The sequence below is a fragment of the Castor canadensis genome, chromosome 8 (genome assembly GCF_047511655.1).
Source record: "Castor canadensis chromosome 8, mCasCan1.hap1v2, whole genome shotgun sequence".
In the NCBI taxonomy this organism is placed as follows: Eukaryota; Metazoa; Chordata; class Mammalia; order Rodentia; family Castoridae; genus Castor; species Castor canadensis.
The window spans coordinates 144,330,929-144,349,904 of NC_133393.1; the positions used below are offsets into that span (position 1 = coordinate 144,330,929).

Below are 18,976 nucleotides of genomic sequence, written 5' to 3' on the forward strand. Positions count from 1 at the left end.
GGTCACAGTCCTGGACTTAACCTGAGCTATCTCAGCAAACCAGGTAAGTGGTGATGGTTCTTTGAACTTCAACCTCCACATATGCACACTGAGGATAATGATTATGAAACAGCTACAAATCACCCCCCCCACTCGCTCTGTACTGTGTTAATACTCTTCCACACTGATTCTGGCCTGGCCATGTGACTTGCATTGTCCATGGGACATTAGCAAACGTGACATTAGCAGAGGCATTAAAAAGTGCTTAATGCTCTTAGAACCCTGTGACTGTCACCACTGAGCTACCTAACCTAGCTCAATGAAGAGCTTCATGGTCTAGGTGTCCCCATCAACCCCCAGAGGAGCTGCTTAGCTGACTGCAGACACGGGGATAGTCCCAGCTGAGCTTAACCCAAACTGCCCGTCCATGGAATAGTGAGCTCATCATGGTGGCTTCCCTACGCTGCTAAGACTCAGGATAGTTTGTTAAGCAGCAAGAGATAAATGATCAATTTTCTAACTTGGTTTGATATGAGATGATTGTATGAAGTGTCTGGCATTAAGCTAGGTATGCAGCTGGTACTTGGTAACTGACAGTTATAATTTTCTCTTTGGGTTCTATTCCTATCTCTCAGACATGCATTCATCCAACACACATTTATTATCTGTAATGTGCCAAGGATGCTAGGCAGACAAGGTTCCTGCACTTCTGGAGGTTGTATTCTAGTACTGGGAGGAGATTAAAAACAAAAACAAACTGAGATGAACTCAGACTATGGGCAAGAGAGGCAACAGGACAGGGAGACAGAATAGAGATAAGTGCTGGCCAGGGAAGGCCCTTCTGAAGAAGTGAAATTGAGACCTGGAACCTTTGTATGACTGTTGTCCTCTCCCAGATTCATATGCTGAAATTCCAACCCCCAAGGTAATGGCATTAGGAGGTGAGGTTTTTGGGAGCTAAGTAGGTCGTGAAGACAGAGCCTTGTAATATCTTTATAAAAAGGACCCCAGAGAGCTCCCTCACCCCATACATCATATGGGGACAGAGTAAGAAGACAGACCTCTAATGAACCAGGAAGCAGGAAGAGGGTCCTCACCAGACCCTGTATCTGCCAGCAAGCAACTCGATCATGTACTTTCCAGTCTCCAGAATTGTGAGAAAGAAGCCACTCAGCACATGGGACTTTGTTACAGCAGCCAGAATAGAGTAAGAAACCTAGCTAGAAGGCAGGATCTGTTTTAGGGAAAGTCTGGGGAAATGATTCCCGATTCTCAACAAGTACAACAGCACTGGAGTAAAAAAGGAACATAGTGTGGTAAAGCAAGAAGCAGGACCAGAGGACAGCACGTGGGGAGAAAGAATTATTTTCACTCTCCAGAACTGGGCTGGCTGGTGCTTTCAAATGCAATCATGCCCAGGAGGGTTAATTAAAGCAAATTTCTGGGACTGTGGAGTTTCTAGGTGGGGGGCCAAGGATTTGTATTTCAGGTTCTCTCTCCTATGCTTGCAGAAAGCAAAGCAGACCCATCAGTCACACGATGCCTATAACTACAGTCAGTTTTGTGACATCTTTGTCAAAGGGACATTGGAGAACAAGTTTCTCCCTTGCCAGCTGTCAGAGAATGGGATGCAATACCACCCTACTTGAGCAGCCCCCTCTGTCCTTCTAACCATTCCCATTCTCTGGTAGGATGGTTGCGAAGGATCCCAAGTGGCTGAGAGATGTATACTTGCTGGTTCCACATCTGTAGCTGGTGACACTCATTCTTTCTGAATGGAATTCCGGAGGGAGAGGCACAGGGGCCCGCAGGTCTGCTCCCCTAATTCACTGTGGCATTCACGTAGGGCCTACTTCTGACTTAAAGGTTTACAAACACATCCAAAGTGTTTCTTAAATTAAAAATCAATCCAGCAGGCACCAGTCAGTGTGCTGCATCATAATTGGATGCATAGGATGGAGTGGAAGTGGCTGGAGGAATTTCTGCCTTCTGCATCTATTTATGGTGCCACCTTATAAGTTTTGATTGTGTCCTGCTTGGTATCTCTCACAGGAATCTAACAATTCCTTGGGTTCTCTGAGGTATTGTCTGTATGGCAATATTGTAACCATGCGTTAGGGGCTATCACAGGCCTGGTATGTTTGGGATGTGTGTGCTTTGAAGGGAAGGCCTCTGTGTTTAGTGTTGGCTGCAGATGGAAATGGGCCAGGACTTTCTACAAGTGGCTATAAGGGAAGGTCCTGCCAGATTTCCTGTGGCCCAGACTAGGAAGATCCTTCCAGCTGACAGTGGAAGGACAGGCTTGGTTTTGCTGTATGCTCCAGTTGGTAACAGGCATGCACCAAAGGATGGGTCTGAATTGTTAACCAAATGCATTTCCTCCTTCTGGTTTATAAGTCTCAGCCAGCATAATGGAGGTACAAAAATCATGAATGAATGTTCACATCTACTCTTTATCGGGTACTTTATATCCTCCTATTCTATAGGGTTCAGATAACAATCTGAGAACTTGACAGTATCATTGCCACTTCACAGTGAGACTCAAGAAGACTAAGGGTCTAGCTCAAACCCATACAGCTAGGAAGTAGTACAACTGGATTTTGAGTCCAGATCTGTTTGGTTTTTTCCTCCTTCTGCTTTCCTCTCTTACATGCCTACAGTGTACAGAATCCCAATACGGGTGTTCAGACCAAGCCATGCTTAGTGATGCCAAGCACATGCCAAGGGCTTTCACAGAGTCTCTCCCTTAATCACAAGCAGGACCCTCTGAGGGAATTTTCTTTCTTCTTCCTTTCCTCCCTTTCCCTTCCTCCCTTCCCCTTCCTCCCTTCCTTCTCTTTTGTGACAGTAATAGGGTTTGCATTCAGGGCTTTGTGCTTGCTCGGCAGGTGTTCTACCATTTGAGCCACTTTTTGCTCTGGTTATTTTGGAGATAGGGTCTTACTTTGTGCTTAGGTCAGCCTGGAACATGATCTATTTTAAGCTTCCCTCCTTAGCTGGTGAAAGGCATGTGCCACAACACCCAGCTTTTGGTTGAGGTGTCTCGCAAACTTTTTTGGCCTGGGCTGGCTTTGAATTGTGAAACTCTCAATCTCAGCCTCCCAAGCAGCTAGGATTATAGGAGTGAGCCACTGGAGAACAGCTTCTGAGGGAAGTATTTGTAACCCTATTTTACAGGAGATAAGGAAAGTCAAGGATGTTAAGTGACTTGCCAAAATCACCAGCTGAGGACAGTAGGGGTGGGTGGGATTTGAACCACAGCTCTTTGTCTTTAGATGTAGCTACCATCTTCTCACCCAGTATCACACAGGTTAAGATTTTGGTGCCTGCGGAGTATACATCAGGGATAAGTCCTGGGCCCAGGTTCTTTCATTTCATCTTTACAACTTTAGGGATAATTAGGATAATGATGTCATTATTATCTCCATATTACAGATAAGAACACTGAGGCTTAGAGAGGTGAAGAGAGTTGTTGAAAAGCCAAGTGAAGAAACGCAAGAGCCACAAAGAACCTAGAGTATTTGATCCAGGAAGCGAGTCTTGTGCAGTGTTACTTTTTACTCTGATTAGAAAGTATGCTAATTTCTTTGCTAGCCACTGTCCACTAATCTTGATTTAGAATGTCTTATTGGTGAGTAATTGACTGAATGATTGGGAGGTGTGGATGTCACAGAGGAGAACCAATGCTGCTTGGAGTGACAGCAGCTGAGTTTACATGGAACTCACTCACCTGTGCAGGCCACAGTCCTGAGCCTCAGGGATATGCTGACCCTCAGGGAAGGGTCTGAGTGTAGTCATGCTGCCTGGGGGCCAGGAGACCATCTAGACCATTGATTAGGACTCACATGGAGAAGTAGGTCTTAGGTGTTGTGGAGGGGAGGCGGGGAAGAACAGGTGGGAAGAGAGGGCTGGTATGGCAGTGACTTACTGATGAGCTGCATGGTTGGCAGTAATGGAGAGAAGGCTGGGCAGTCAAACCAGAGAGTGAGGGAGAAGTCAAAGGAGCATGAGAAAGTTAAGGGTGCTCTAGGACACTGGTCTAGGTCAAATCCCTACAGAGCCTCACTGAGTGCTTGACATATTTAAGCCAGAAAGGTGGCTGCCTAGGGCCTCTGTAATCCAGCCCCTGCCTACCTAGTCAGGTCCCTTTGCCCTCCTCTTCCCTACTTCTGTGCCTTAAACTCTAACCACACTTGGCTATGGTCTGCAGTGGGCCTGCTGTCCTTTCTGTCCATGGGCTGTATCTTGGAGAGCCAGCTTTCTCTACTTCTGTGTCTTCTATTCTCAGTCTGTGCAGCTTTTGACTCAGTTCAGTGACAGGCTCATTCCCTGTCATGAGTCCTTTTCTTGTACTCCAGGTCTCTACAGAAGTGTCCCTCTCAGAGAGACTTCCCCTGACCACATTATCTTTAGATAATGGGCACTGGTTATATTGCCCAGTTCCTTCAAAGCACTTGCTGTAATTGTAATTTGATTTAATTGTCTATTGCAGCTTATACCATTTGCCTTAGCTGCACACTGCAAGCTTAAAACAAAACAATGGGAAGTTCTCCACCCACAAAAAGTCTTATGTAACTGGTTTGCCATGAAGTCTGGACATAAATTTGTTTTAAAAGCTCTCCAGGTGATTCAATGTGTCCCCAGCCAAGATTGAGAATCAATGCATCAGGCTGTAAACTGCAGAAGGACCGGGCTTGTGTCAGTCCTGCTAGAAATGTTCCATGAATGTTGCATCAAGACATGGATGAAGAAAAGAAATGGCGACTGTCCTGGGGCCATGGGGACTCCAGTCTAGACATTGTCCCTTTGCTTTAAGATAAATCTCAGTAGGACACTACCTCTAAAGAATCAACCATCCCCCCTATGCTATCCTCAACCGACAGCTACAGCAGCATGAAGAACAACAGAAAGATGAGAGTCCCCAGCTGGCAGGTCTGGAAGGGGATGAGACCAAGCCTGACTTTGTCAGACTTCAATATCCTAAGCCTATGAGGCCATTGGTTATTCTCCATTTGACCCATAGGGCAAAAGGCAGCAGTGAGGAGACTGTGTGGCAGGTGGTCTCTCGGTCATACCTGTCCATGGAGAGCTGAGCAACCAGAGTGACGTCCGTGTTGTCAGCAGCGGGCTCATACTCATAGTGCAGGAAGTACAGGTGGGTGCGGTGGACGGTGAAACGTTCTCGCCGGAACTCGTAACACAGGTCGTCCTCATCAAGTTCTGACAGCTGCTTCTGGAGCTGCAAGGCAAGAGGAAAGGCTTGGGGACAGGAGGAAAGGCTCTGAGGGGCCAGGAGACTGCCCGTTGTCCTCTGCCTCTCCCGAGTTTATTACCTGTTGGGATGATGTTGATGATCTAACAAAGGCAGAGAGGATCACCATTTTAATTTACCTGTCAGATTTAATTTGATTTAAAAAAAGATGATCATGAAGAACAGGTGGTTCCCCACCTGAGCGATGAGCCCCCTCTAGCTAAGAAGCATGTGGTGCTCACTGGCAAATATACAACCTACCACCAGCACATCATGAACTGGCAAGAGTGTTTTTCCTGGAGACTTGGCATTTGTATATTCCAGTCTTTGTGTCAGGTGGTAGAAAGCAAAACCAAACACATCGACATTAACTTTACCTAAGTTTAATCAGAGTCTACATTTTTTCTCTTTTTTCCCCAAATTCTCTGAAAGTCTCACTTCATCAATCTGCTTGTTGAAGAAGTCTTTTAGCTCTATTTCTTCCTACCTCATCTGGTGAACAGAGCAGGAGAACCTACTACCAAGGAACTAAGGACTTTGCATGAGATACACAAGGACTGATATGTAGGTCTGCAGCTGCCCAGCCTACACTGGCCAGGCTGGCCTCAAATTCCTGATTCTCCTGCCTCAGCCTCCCGAGTGCTGGGGTTATAGTATGTACCACCATGCCTGGCCAGGAGGCAGAAATCTTGTTCCACTTACAATCTGTGCTAAATGACCCCTTTTGTCACCCCATTCAGGTTTTCTTGGTGACAATCATAGACTGCTTTCTCTGACCCGTCACCCAACACAGGCTGCACTTTTACCAGTGAACTTCCCTCCACATCTCCATGACTTTCTTCTGTGTCATGGTCTTCTCTTTCTACCATGCCCTCCCTTACTTTACCCCACTCTTCTCCACCTGGGAACCTTCTAGTTCCCGTTCAACATTCTAGACACAACTTCTCTGAGGCCTTTGTTGGCCCTCCCAGGTACAGATGGTCTATTTCTTCCTGAGAAAGAACCTCACTCCAATGCTCAATGATAGCACTTGCCAAGTTGGAGGGCAATTACTGAAGAGTAACTTCACCATGCCCAGTGCTCAAGATTCACATGTGGCAAGCATGAAAAACATTTGCTTTATATGAGCCAACTGTGATCACTGGGAAGTCTTGTACTCTCAATTTTTCTTTTGTGTCCTATAATTAGATGCATAGGTGACCAATAAGTCTATTCTTAATTATTTGCCCCAATATTTGCATTGAAGGGTCTCTGATGGTTGGAAACTTTTGGTGAGCAGACCAACATGCACGAGGCTCTCTCTGCACAGGTGCCAAGAGTGTGTGACTTCTCATCCTCTTCAGAGTCTACTGGGGAGGCACTGATAGCCTCACCTGAGAGCTGAGAAGACACCTTCAAGTTCCTGAGGTTGCACCTGTGTGTGTGCAGTCCATTACCATGCTGTCTCTCCAGGGAGGATGGTCATCTGGCCTCAGGTGAAGAAGAAGACAAAGGTCAGGGGTTAAGGTTTATTGGTTCTATCTCTCCCTCTCCTGCCTGGATGACCTAGGTGGGTGAATGGGTTATTAACCTTCCTGGGTTTAATGTCCTCAGTGGTAAAAAGGGGTCAGTTGTAGTAGCTGCAGGGGAGGAACGTAGGGGGTGGTGCATATGAAGAGTGCAGGGATAGGAATGAAGGGATGATACATTAGATATCTCCTATTGTCACAGCTGTTATGACATGAGTAGGAAAGGAGACACCTAAGCCCCTAGAGACACTTATAGACAAGGGCCTGGGGGTCAGGGTAGGACCAGCAAGGTGTCCTTCTGACTCATGAATAGCAGATTGCCAAATCCATCTCCTTGAGGAGCTCATAGACCATAAGGTCTAAGCAACTCCTTCCCTTTCTCATCCACATTGCGAAACAACAAAGACGATTATTCCCATTCAGAAAAGAAACACCTCAGAAGTTTTTGCAAGAGCAGGGTTGGTTTTTCCTTTCTTTGCTTTTGCTGTGTGTTTTTAATGTGTTGGCAAGGGTACATGGTTTCCAGATCCATGGGAGCATGTGGATGTGTGTGTGTAAACAAGAGCAAGCCCTTGCTGGTATAGAAACAGTTCTTTCTTTGGAGGCTCTGGACAAGTTGTTTGTCTTTAGCACATAAGAAAGAGCATTAGTGAGCAGACAGGAGTCATGCACAGGTATATGGGGGATTCTCCTTTCCTGTATACAAACAGGTATACACCCTTGAGTCAGGGATAGAGGATCCAAGGTAAATGGTTTCAGGCGTCACTGTCTAAAGAGCACCCACACACTGAGTTCCTGAGGAACCAAGCTGTGTCCCACTCAGCTTTGAAACCCTACGATCTATAACAACCAGAGCATCCTGTAAGTTCCACAAGCCTCTGCTGATGTCCTTGGCCACAGCATGTTAAGAAATGGAGCCATGACCAAGGAAAGTGTCCCCAGAACTACCAAAGAGCAGCTTACCCTAGCAGTGTTGGCCATCAGTGCTGGACATAAGTGGTCTCTGTCTGTGAACTTTGTGGTTCCAATAATGTGACTCAGTGGTACCCACATCCCATGCTCACTTGAGGCCATTGCTGTGCTTCAGGGGTAGGGTTTGGGGAATATCATTGTCTGGTCTGTCTACCGTATAGCTATTGTGGAAGTGCGTCAGGCATGCTGTGAGATATACCTATGAGCAGGAGTCTAAACCACCAGATGCTATCTGCCAGTATGAGTACTACCATTATCACCACCACTGTGGTGTGCATCTTTGCTCACCTGATATGGACAGCACATCTGTGTGTTAGGTGCAGTACTAAGGTTTTCAGGCACATCGATTTATTAGTTTAATCCTTTAGCACCCATCTCTTATATAGAGAAGGAAACTGAGGCTCAGTCTTTGGACCTCAAACCAGGGACATTTCATAATACAATTATTTCTTCCCCAGGACGAATGTGAGGATCAATGAGATAGCAGAAAATGCAATGTTCCATGAACAAAGTGGGGTATAAAATGGAATATACAGTATGATCCCAATATAGCAAAAACACAAAGGAAAGACACTAGAAAATAGATTGAAGGGAACATTACAAGGTTAACAAAGATTTTTTTTTCTCTGAGTGATGGATTTGAAGATAAATTTTATTGCTTCTTTATACTTTTTTGTAGTTAACTGATTCCCTGCAATTTTCTCAAATGAGCTAATGTGTGTAGGAGTGCTTTGTAAACTGTAAAGTGCTACACAAACCTAAGCAAAGTGATTATGATTGCATTACGTACCTTTTCAAATTCTAATGTAGGCTTGCTTATTGCTGACTGTGTGGTTGATGTTATCTCAAGAGGAAGCCACTAGCAGCTTAATCACTGCCTTCTTTCATCCAGGGAATGTATAATGTCTCTGGGGAGATACTGAGCTGGGAGAGGCACTTTTATTAACAGGTCCCAAACTGCACCCAGTTCTCCAGCCACAGGGGGAACACAGGGCTCCTGACAAGCAAGTCACAGAAACAAAAGATAGATTTCTTCTGAGATAAAATGCATTTGCTAAATTGCTTCTTTGGGCAGCCAGCTGAGGCACAGGGAGATTTAGACTCGGGGGAAAATGGCCCTTTAAACAGTTTGCATTTATTCCTTATCTCTGAGAATGATGGCATAGATTGACCTTTGAGCTGCCAGAAATGATGGCTGGGCATGCCTGGGGGTTCAGAGGGGTGGAAGAATGTCCCCAGTCTCTGTCCTAAGGGACTTCTATTCCCAGCTGGGCAAAGATACAGAGTGGAATTATGAGGATAACTGGAAACTAACACCTGATCTGTTTCCCACTCATTTTCTACTTGACCTTGAGCAAGTGCTGTCTCACTAGTAAGACAAAGAGTTTGGACTTCATAAAATAACCCCTAAAAATCAGCAGGTAATAATAAGCATCAGGCCTGGGAGGCACTCTTATTTAATCCTCACACCAGCCCCATCGGTTAGGGTCCCTTTCAAACCTGTCTTACCTGAAGATAGATGACATCTGAAAAGTTTAGCGTGTTGGTCAAGGTTATACTGTGAGAGAAGCAAACAGCTGAGATTCAAACCCAGGTATATTTCCTTTGAGTTCCTGTAGTAATCAAGACACTACAATGCCTAGTCAGCAGTCTTTGGGTTCTTTCTGGCTCTAAGCCTAGATGATTCTGTGGCTAGGCAGCAGAGGCCACTACTTTGGTAGTCCTTGGCAGAGTTACTTTTGCTCCCCTTCCTTTGCCTAGCATTCTAAATTCTAAAGAAAAGCCATGGCTTAGTGATTAAGATGTTAATTACTAAATAATCTTTCTTTAGATTTACAGAACCCAGAACATCTGGTGACCTTAAGAATGTGTAACACTCCCTCCTTATTCTTTGATTCTGTGCACCAACTAACACAAAGCATATACACTGCTGTGACTTTTAACTTTCGGAAAAGGTTTGTGACTAGCATCAGGAGGTCAAGACCAATTGTGATGTTCCAGAGGGGGAAAAGGAATGCCCCCTGAATGACAAAGTCTGTAGGTAGCCTTCCTACTCATTGTCAATTCACCTCCTTTCTCTCCCTAGAAAAGCCCTTCTGTGTACCAGAGTTCCCCAAGGCAGAGCTTTGAGAATGACAGCACCTTCCTTACAGGATAACATCTTCTAAGGGCCAGCCCTTGAATAAACCTGATTTCCTTCCCAACAACTCTGTTTATGGATATTGGCTTTCAAGAGGTAAGCAAATGGACTTGTGTCTGGCAACAGCTGTAATGAACTCTGCATACTTTCCTCAAGGTAGCAGGGAAATCCCATGTCACCAGTAAGTACATTCTCTCTTCCTGGACACACAGTTAGGCTTTATTTGCAGCTTTCTTGAAGTCAAGGGCAATACTGGCTGAGCCAGATTTATGGAATTTGGAAAGACTTGGACTAGCTTCATTCAGGCAAAATTCTCACTTTTCTTGGTTGATAGGTAGAGCAAAGGAATCTGCCAGGGCTTCAACAAGAGAGAAGGAGTTTAGGCCCTTGAGGCTGGAGAAGAGCCACCCACCACTCAGCAACACCCATTTGTACTTTTTATTTGGGGGGGGGGAGGCTGGTACTGGAGTTTGAACTCAGGGCCTCACGAATGCTAGGCAGGCATGCTACCACTTGAGCCACACCTCCAGCCATTTTTAGTGTTATTTTTGAGAGAGGGTCTTTCGAACTATTTGCCTGGGCTGGTTTCAAACCCTGATCCTTGCGATCTCTGCCTCCCTAGTAGCTAGGATTACAGGCCTGGCCCATTTGCACTTTTTGTGGGTAATTAACTTCCAGCATGTTGAGCTATGTTACAGCTTCTTATGCTACAGGTACACCTTAACTCTTCTAACTAGTAAGCAATGAAATCATAAAACAATGGCCCAAAGAGTCTCAGAGACTACTCATTTGTTTCTTCTTGAGGCTTCTGTGCTTCTAATATTGCCACAGACAAAATACTGGTGGTAAATTAACATTCAATAGTGTCAATTATACTTTCAACTTTCACATTTTAGAGGCTTTCATATCCGCTATTTCATTTGTCTTTCCCTAATACCTACATGAGACAGGTAGGACTGGCCTTACTGCCCTCAGCTGAACGAAAGGGAGAGAAAAGGCACACCAGGGATCAGCTAGAGAAGCTGGGGCTCCCTAACCCAGGGCTCTTCCTTAGGTTCTCCATGCTCAGTTAATTCATAAAAGCAGTTGAAGCATACAGCTAGAGGAAGATCACTAGCTCACTGATTGTCTGCTGTGTTAGACTTTTTGGTCACTGTGACAAAATACCTGAGCAAACAACTTAAGGGAGGAAGGATTTATTTTGGCTTACAGTTTCGGATGTTTCTGTCTGTCCATCATTGCAGGGAGGACTTGATGGAGCAAGCAGTTCAGGAAGAGGAAGGGGAAGGGGAAGGGGGAGGGGGAGAGGAAGGGGGAAGGGGAGAAGAAGGGGGAGGGGAGGGGGAAAAGGGAAGCAAGGGAAGCAGAGGGGAGGGGAGGGAAGGGAAGAGAATGACTGCATTAGCTGGCTTTCTCCTTTTTTTGCTCTTTTAAGACTGTGCAATCCACATTCAGGATGTCTTCCTCCTTCCCCCCCACAACCCCCAATCCTCTCTGGAAAGGCCTCTGAGACACACCCAGAGGTGTGCTTTACTAATCTCCTAGGCACTTCTCAATTCAATCAAGTTGACAATCAAGATTAACAATCATACCTGCTGTGCATGTTAATCAACAAGTTCCAGGAACTCAAAGGATTTTTTTTTTTTATTGAGGAAACAAGCCATGGTTGCTTTCATTCTTTTACAGGAAGGGAAGGCTGCACTTGGGTCTGTGCAGGGAGAGTCAGAAAGGATCTGTCTGGCTCTGACTTGACTTGGAGGAAACAGAGGAAAGGGCAAGGTCTCTTCTCTCTTGTACCAGTATTAATTCATCTATCACTCACAGTTAATAGGCTTTTATTCTATGCCAAGTCCTGTGCTAGGAATGGGCACAGAGCCTCAGTTTCTACATTGAAATTGATCTGGAGGGAGAGACAAAGCAGCAAGTCAGTAATTTTAACATGATATGATCATAACAAGAACACAAGTTGATGTAGGTGGGGGCAGGTGCTATGTGTCATGTCTTCTAATTCTCCGATCTGCCTGACCTTATTTACTTCTGAAATCTGTCAGGCAGGTCATTGTGATTCCATTTCAGAGATAAGGTAGTGGAGATTTAAGGAGACTGATCGCTTCAACTCCTAAGATTTTCACAGGGCAGTTTTGTCCAGAGAGCATGCATGTCTGGCATGACTAAGGGAGAAGTCACTCATGGGAGGAAGCATCAGCTCAAAGAAGGAGGGAGCAAGGTACTACAAAGAGTACCCGGCAAGTATGCATAGATTACCACCAGAGCTGAGGGGTCAACCAGGCAGCCAGGCCACAAGGGCAAGCCTGTCTCCTGACCCAGGGCTCCTCTTTCTTTTACTGCCTCTCTTAGCTTCCCAGGCCACAGTATGATCTTCCCATGAGGATGGCTGGTGAATATCCATGTGTGCTGTCCACCCTGAGCTCTGCTGCCCACTGCATGACTGAAGAGATTGTGGCATGTGGGTTGCACATGAGTGCAGTAATGCATTCAGGTTTTTCTCTGGGGTTTCTCTAGGATACAGCTGTTTCCACACAGCCATCTGTTCCTTGGCAGTGCAGTGTAGAATGACGCCATAAAGTGTTTATAGAATCTGTTTATATGTGTCTTATTTTTAACTTCTAATTGAGCCACTGTGATGCTGCCTTCTATTTCTCTGAATGGGCTTAGCATCAGAGGACATGGGACCATAAGCAGCTGGCCATCACATTTGTAGCAGAAGCTAAGCCTTCTTCATTTCAGAGATGCAGAGGGAGATCACAGAGTTGGGAAAGGAAGGGGACCCAGAAGCTTTCTTTTCCTCAACTCATGTTACAATAGCCACCTACAGTTGTTGAACACTACATACCTTAATCTGTCAGTTCTCTTAAAACAGTCTGAACAGTTATTTACCAGCCATTTTGCAAGTGAGAAAACTGAGGCTCCTGGAAAGATAAAGTTATACCCAAAGTTGCAGATCTAATTCAGGGTCAGATTTCTGGATTCCAAGTACAAAGACCTTTCTGGCACACTACAAACGCTTCAAGAAAATAACTTCTTACAGTTGATTTGTTCAATAAAATGTATTGAACATGAACCAGGTGACAGGTAGTCTTCTATAGGTATAAAGATATAATGATGAATAATCAACAAAATGAGTAAGTCATGAATTTATTGGCTGGTGATAAGTACTATGAAGAAAACAAGGGAAGGAGCCCCTAGAGACAGGGTGTGCTGGGGTAGGAGTGGTTTTATTTTAAATAAAGAAACCAATCAATGGTGAGTCAGTACTCAATATCAGTTCCTGCTCTAACACCAACCCGTTCTGTGACTTTAACTCTCTCAGCCTTCATTTCCTCCTGAATAAGCTAGACATAGCAATAATAACTGCCTTGAAGGGTGGTGAAAAGTAATCAAAATGATTTAAGTAAAACAAGTAGGAGAATCACCGAATGACTTGTGATGTTACTTCTAAATCTGTAGCTGTTTCCACTTGGGCAGCACAGCTCTGGTCTTGGGCCTTTACTGTGGGGCAGACTTGGATGCAAACGCAGGTCTTCTCACTTAGGAGCTGTGTGACTTTGAGCAAGCAACTCTGCTCTTTAGAGCTCTGGTTTATGTGAAATGTGACTCATAAGACCTCCCTCCCGTTGTGGGGAAGATTACAGCTGTATTTCCCTACTCTTTCCCTGCAGAAAATCTCCAATTCCCTGCAGAAAATCTCTGCTAGAAGAAAGCAGAGAAAGCTCTTAGAATAGCACAAAAAGCTAGAGTAATGCCACAGAGACTCTAGTGACTAATACCCAGTCCAGGGAAGCCCAGCAGGCTCTTATGCCTGCACTATTGCTAGGAGATTGATACTGATAAGGTGGAGTGTGGACTTGAGGGAAAATACAGGGCCTGGGCCCAGGTGGATAGAGGACAGTCATCTATCAGTGATGTCTGCTGTGGCCATGCGACAAGGAAGCTCTGATCTGCAGATGCTGATGGCTGCCTCCAATTCCATACAAATTCCAACCTTATTGGTATCCAGTCATTTTTTTCTTTTTGCACTTTTAAGTTGTCTGATATGTTTTGTAATTAGCTTTTAACAGAATGACAGATAATTCTCTTATCATTGAATAGCTCTAAATGAAATGCCTTTATGTGTTTTGCCTTTTTTTTTTTGGCTCCCTTTGGGAGGATGAAGAAGGAGGTGAATCCAGAAAGGGCTGTTCCTGGAGCTGATAAACTGAAAGTGACAGCTGTCAGAAAGGGCTCTGCAGAACTAGCAGCAAGTGGTCCCAGGCCATTTCCTGCTGGATAAACAGCATCCTCCTTCCTCCAGCAGCCCCTGGCCGTTCCGGCCTCCTCAGTACAACTTTATCATCACAAATTACAGAATGAGTTCAGTACACTTTAGCTACTAAAGGAAGGACATGCACTCTAGCAAGGTTCCAATCCAAATTGGTTAAAAGATCTATTTTAAAGGGTTTGTATTTAAAAAGCAGAGCTTCCCTCATGTGGAAACTCCCTTGAGTGGAGGAGAGTTTTCTTAATGAGAAAACCTCTTTGCACAGACTTGATGCTTAGGGAGGGCTGAGTATGTCAGGGTGACAAGTGGCAGGGAAGCATTTTCCATGCAATGCCAGGCTGTGCTGTTGGGGACAAGGGTGGCGTGTCCTTAGTTCCCATCACTCTGGAGGACAGGATTCAGATTAGTGGCTTTCTTACAGTGGGGATTTCTTACAGTTTCTCGGCAATACCACGAGCCCTTAGAGCTTGCCAACAGCAGAGGGAGCAGCTCTAGGAGTGGGGCACTCCCTGTCTTCACAGGAGTCCAGCAGAAGCCAGATGCAAACCTGTCAGGGATGCCAGAGAGGGCCTCTAGATGGGTGGAGGGAGAGAAGGTGCATGGTCACCCAGCTGTGGTCTGTGGCTACCCAGGGGTTCGAGGATATACTTGAAGGGTCATTGGTAAGGAATGATGAGTTCACATAAATTGTCTATGAAACACTGTGACAAAGGCACCACTGTCTCCACTTATCAGATGGCAAGCCTGAGACTCAGAGGATGATGGGACTTCTCTGAGGTCATGTGTCCATTAAATGAGCAATGCACTCCCCAGAGGGCTCACACCTTTATTATCATATAACAGTGCAGAAATGAACGGGGACAGCCCTTTATAGTTCTCACACTGCTGCAATTGAATCCCACCCCTGGCTCTCCCAGAATGCACCATGCTTGTGTTCACCTGCAGTCTCCTCTGGCTCCTTCCCACTAAGTCCACCCTCCAGATTCCTCACTCCTACAGCCTTCAAATCTCACCTCCAGGAAGGCTTCCCCATGTCCTTGGCACATGCTTGAACCTGTGTGCTCCATGACCATCCCATGCCTGTCTACTTCCCTTAGGAGACAGGCACCATAACAGCTGTGCTTGTTCTGCTCTCCTGTCCAGTCACTCAGCCTGTGGCCAGTCCGTGTTTGATGAGTCTCTGCTGGGTGGATGGATGAGTATGCCACAGGAGCTGGTTCCCATTTGGAACCTGAGGTCCAGGGAAGAGTGTCCTGACTGTTTCTTTCAGACTCACAGTCATCTGTGCATTTATCCCAACTCTGATGACCTCTTCCTACAGAGCTTTGGGCTGGATCCAAGCTCTCACCCTCTCCCTCTGTTTGTGTTCGCACATCTCTTGACATGCTGCAGAGGACCAGGTGATGGGGTTCCAGGAAGGCCATGTCCACAGCCTTTCCTTACCTATTTCCTCATACTATCTATGTAGCCAGCAGAAGCACCTGGCTGGAGCAGGGCATGGGGACTTGCCATCTTGATTTATGAGCAGTAGTTGTACCTACTTCCCTGTCCTTACAACCCACAAGACAGTCCCTCTGTGCTCTCCATTCCTGCTGCTGCTGCTGCTGCTGCCGCCCAAAGTCAGAGCCACATTGCCATCTTTTTGCCTGAGCTGGAACAATAGCCTCTAAGCATATTCCCTGCTCCAGTCTTATCCCTTCCTTTCTGTTCTCTGCCCTGATTTTTCTGAAAATGTAAATCTGATCATGCTTAAAACTCCTTGGGGGTTCCTCACTGCCAACAGGATAAACCCTAAATTCTTAATACAGTCCAGGCCCTCTGGTCAGCTTTGTTCTTGACTTGGCTTCCACCATGCCTGTGCTCTAGGCCATAAGCCACCAGCACATTCTGTCTTGGCTTTTCACTTCCCTGTACCTGGGATTTCCTTCTCTCTTACATTTGCTTGCTATGAGGGTTACTTTGGGTGAGGATCAGAAGCCAGGTGAAGTTTCTGTTGAGGTCACATCTGAGATATTTAAACACTGGGCTCAGGGTGGTCTGGGCTGTAGGAATTGTAGGTACAAAGGGAGATTGGGATGGAGGAAGCTGGGTGTGGTCAGGGGGAGAGGCTGGGATGACAGCTATGGTGAGTGCTCAGAGATGGTCATGTTGATACTCACGGCCCTCCCCCTCCCCAGACCTGGAGCGCTTTCCTCTCTGCAGTTCAATAGCAGTTTATGTGTAGGGACTGGGTCAGTGTCTAATGTCAACCCCAGCTCCCACAAGGTGCCTGGCAGATGTCAGCATTCATGCACAATTATGGAGCAAATAAAAAACAATCTGGTTTTGAGGGAGACCCAGAGTGACTTATTCACCCTGATGATCCAACAGGGGAAGGAGATGGCTGGTGAGCCTCTTGTAGAGGGAGTTCCCACTTCTTGTCACACCAAGCAGCACAGCATGGGGACCCAGTGACATGAATGATTAACATTTTCCATAAGACTTTTTATTCAGCCTCCTCCAGGAGGGTAAATAAGCTGAGAGAATAGTTTTCATTGAGTGTTTGGACAAAAGTGCTGAGTGAACACTCGAAACCGATGATGAGGACAGACACTGGTGTGAGGAAAGCAAACTGAGGAGGATCCAAGGGAACGTGGCACTGTGGAAACCTCTAAGAGCTACCCAGAACCCGGGAGGGTTCAAGTGCTAATGACTTTCTTCCCATTGCCAGGTGCGAAGGCAGACACAGAGAAGGCATCCAGAGTGACGGGGAAAAGCCCAAAGCTGCAAGCCACTTCACTGTGACTCAGAGAGCAGGGTCATATTGCAAGCACAGTCTTCCTCCTATAAAAGACCTGGTGAGGGCACACCTCCACATCTTCTACAGCCAGCCTGTCCTGCCACTGGGAGTCTGAAAGATTTCTTATGGAATCCAAAATAATGACACAAACAATGCCTATCACAGTAGAAAATCCAAATTCTGATATCTTATAACACAGCTTACAATGCATAGTTCTTTAACCTAGTTTACAAATCCTTCCAATTTGGTTCCTGTCTACTTGATCCTCAGCTTCCCAATCAGCCCTTGGGCACAGTGGCTGTTCCATTCTGCTGTTCCTCACAAGTTGTAGTGCCTCAGGGACTTTGCACTTGCTACTTTCTCCACCCAGAATGTACTTCCCTTGTTGTACTCTGGCTCGCTTTTTTTTTTTTAATGAATTTATTAGCATATAATAGTAGTACATCGTGATATTTACATATGTGCTTACAACATATCTAGTTGGATTTACCTTCTCCGTCATTCTCATTCTTCCCCCTCCCCACTTCTTAGAACAATTTCAACAGGTTTCATTATTTTCATGTACAAAACACATCTACCATCTACACCTTCATTCCACCTTTCCTTGTGCCCACACCCTCCCACTGGTATCCACCCCCACATAAGATTTATTTTTCCCTCCTGCCCTTCATTTTTTTGGTCCAAGGGGGTTTTGCTTTGGTATTTCAGCTCTGTATATATCATGGTTTAATCAAATTAACCCCTCCCATTATTTACTCTTTATCACGATGCTCCCCTAATATTCAACAGCTTACTGTACAGTACATTATATTATGTTCATATATAGATGGGTTGTTTCAATACTTTTTATTCTCTACCATTTTCTTTATCTGTCTTGTCTCCTATCTAGCTTCCACATATGAGAGAAAACATGCAACCTTTGATTTTTTGAGCCTGACTCACTTCACTTAACATGAAGTTCTCTAGTTCCATCCATTTACCAGACAACAACATAATTTCATTCTTCTTTATGGCTGAATAAAACTCCATTGTATATATATAGATCACATTTTCTTAATCCATTCATCAGTTGTGGGGCATCTGGGCTGTTTCCAGAGCTTGGTGGTTGTGAATAGTTGTACAATAAACATGGGTGTGCAAGCTTTGTTGTTACCTGGGGCACATTCCTTTGGATATATGCCCAGGAATGCAATTGCTGGATCATATGGTATTTCTATTTCCAGTTTTTTGAGGGAATTCCATATTGCTTTCCATACTGGTTGCACTAATTTACATTCCCACCAACAGTGTAGAAGTTTTCTTTTCCCCACATTGTTTGTGTTCTCCATGGTCGCCATTCTGACTGGGGTGAGGTGGAATCTTAATGTGGTTTTGATTTGCATTCCCTTTATGGCCAAGGATGATGAGCATTTCTTCATGTTTATTGGCCATTTGTACTTCTTCTTTTGAGAACTGTGTGTTCAGTTCACTTGCCCGTTTATTCAGAGGTTGATTTTTTGAGTTCCCTGTATATTTTGGTTACTAATCCCTTGTCTGATGTATAGCTGGCAAAGATTTTTCTCTCATTCTGTAGGCTTTTTCATTCTAGTAACTGTTTTCTTTGCTGTGCAGTACCTTTTTAGTTTCATGCAGTCCCATTTGTTAATACTTCCTTTTAATTGCTGAGCTACTGGAATTTCATTCCTAAAGGGATTACCTTTGCCTATGTGGTTCAATGTGTTCTCAATTTTTCCTGGATTAATTTCACTGTTTCAGATCTTACATTAGTATCTTTAATCCATTTTGAATTGATGCTTGTATAAGGTGAAAGACTGGAATCTAGTTTCAGTCTTCTGTAGGTGGATATCCAGTTTTCCCAGTAACATTTGTTGAACAGGCTTTTTTTTATTATTATTATTCATATGCGCATACAAGGCTTGGGTCATTTCTCCCCCATGCCCCCACCCCCTCCCTTACCACCCACTCCGCCCCCTCCCTCTCCCCCCCACCCCCTCAATACCCAGCAGAAACTATTTTGCCTTTATTTCTAATTTTGTTGTAGAGAGAATATAAGCAATAATAGGAAGGA

General features: G+C 45.1%; 1 protein-coding gene across 8 annotated transcripts in view; it reads right to left on the minus strand.

Moving 5' to 3' along the window:
- Large1 (LARGE xylosyl- and glucuronyltransferase 1) overlaps positions 1 to 18,976 on the minus strand; it is a 502,729-nt gene that overhangs the window by 29,021 nt on the left and 454,732 nt on the right. For all 8 annotated transcript variants that reach the window (XM_074084325.1, XM_074084329.1, XM_074084326.1 and 5 more), the window contains one exon: positions 5,055 to 5,218. In XM_074084325.1, the coding sequence (XP_073940426.1) occupies positions 5,055 to 5,218 (164 nt within the window). The remainder of the gene's footprint in view (positions 1 to 5,054; positions 5,219 to 18,976) is intronic.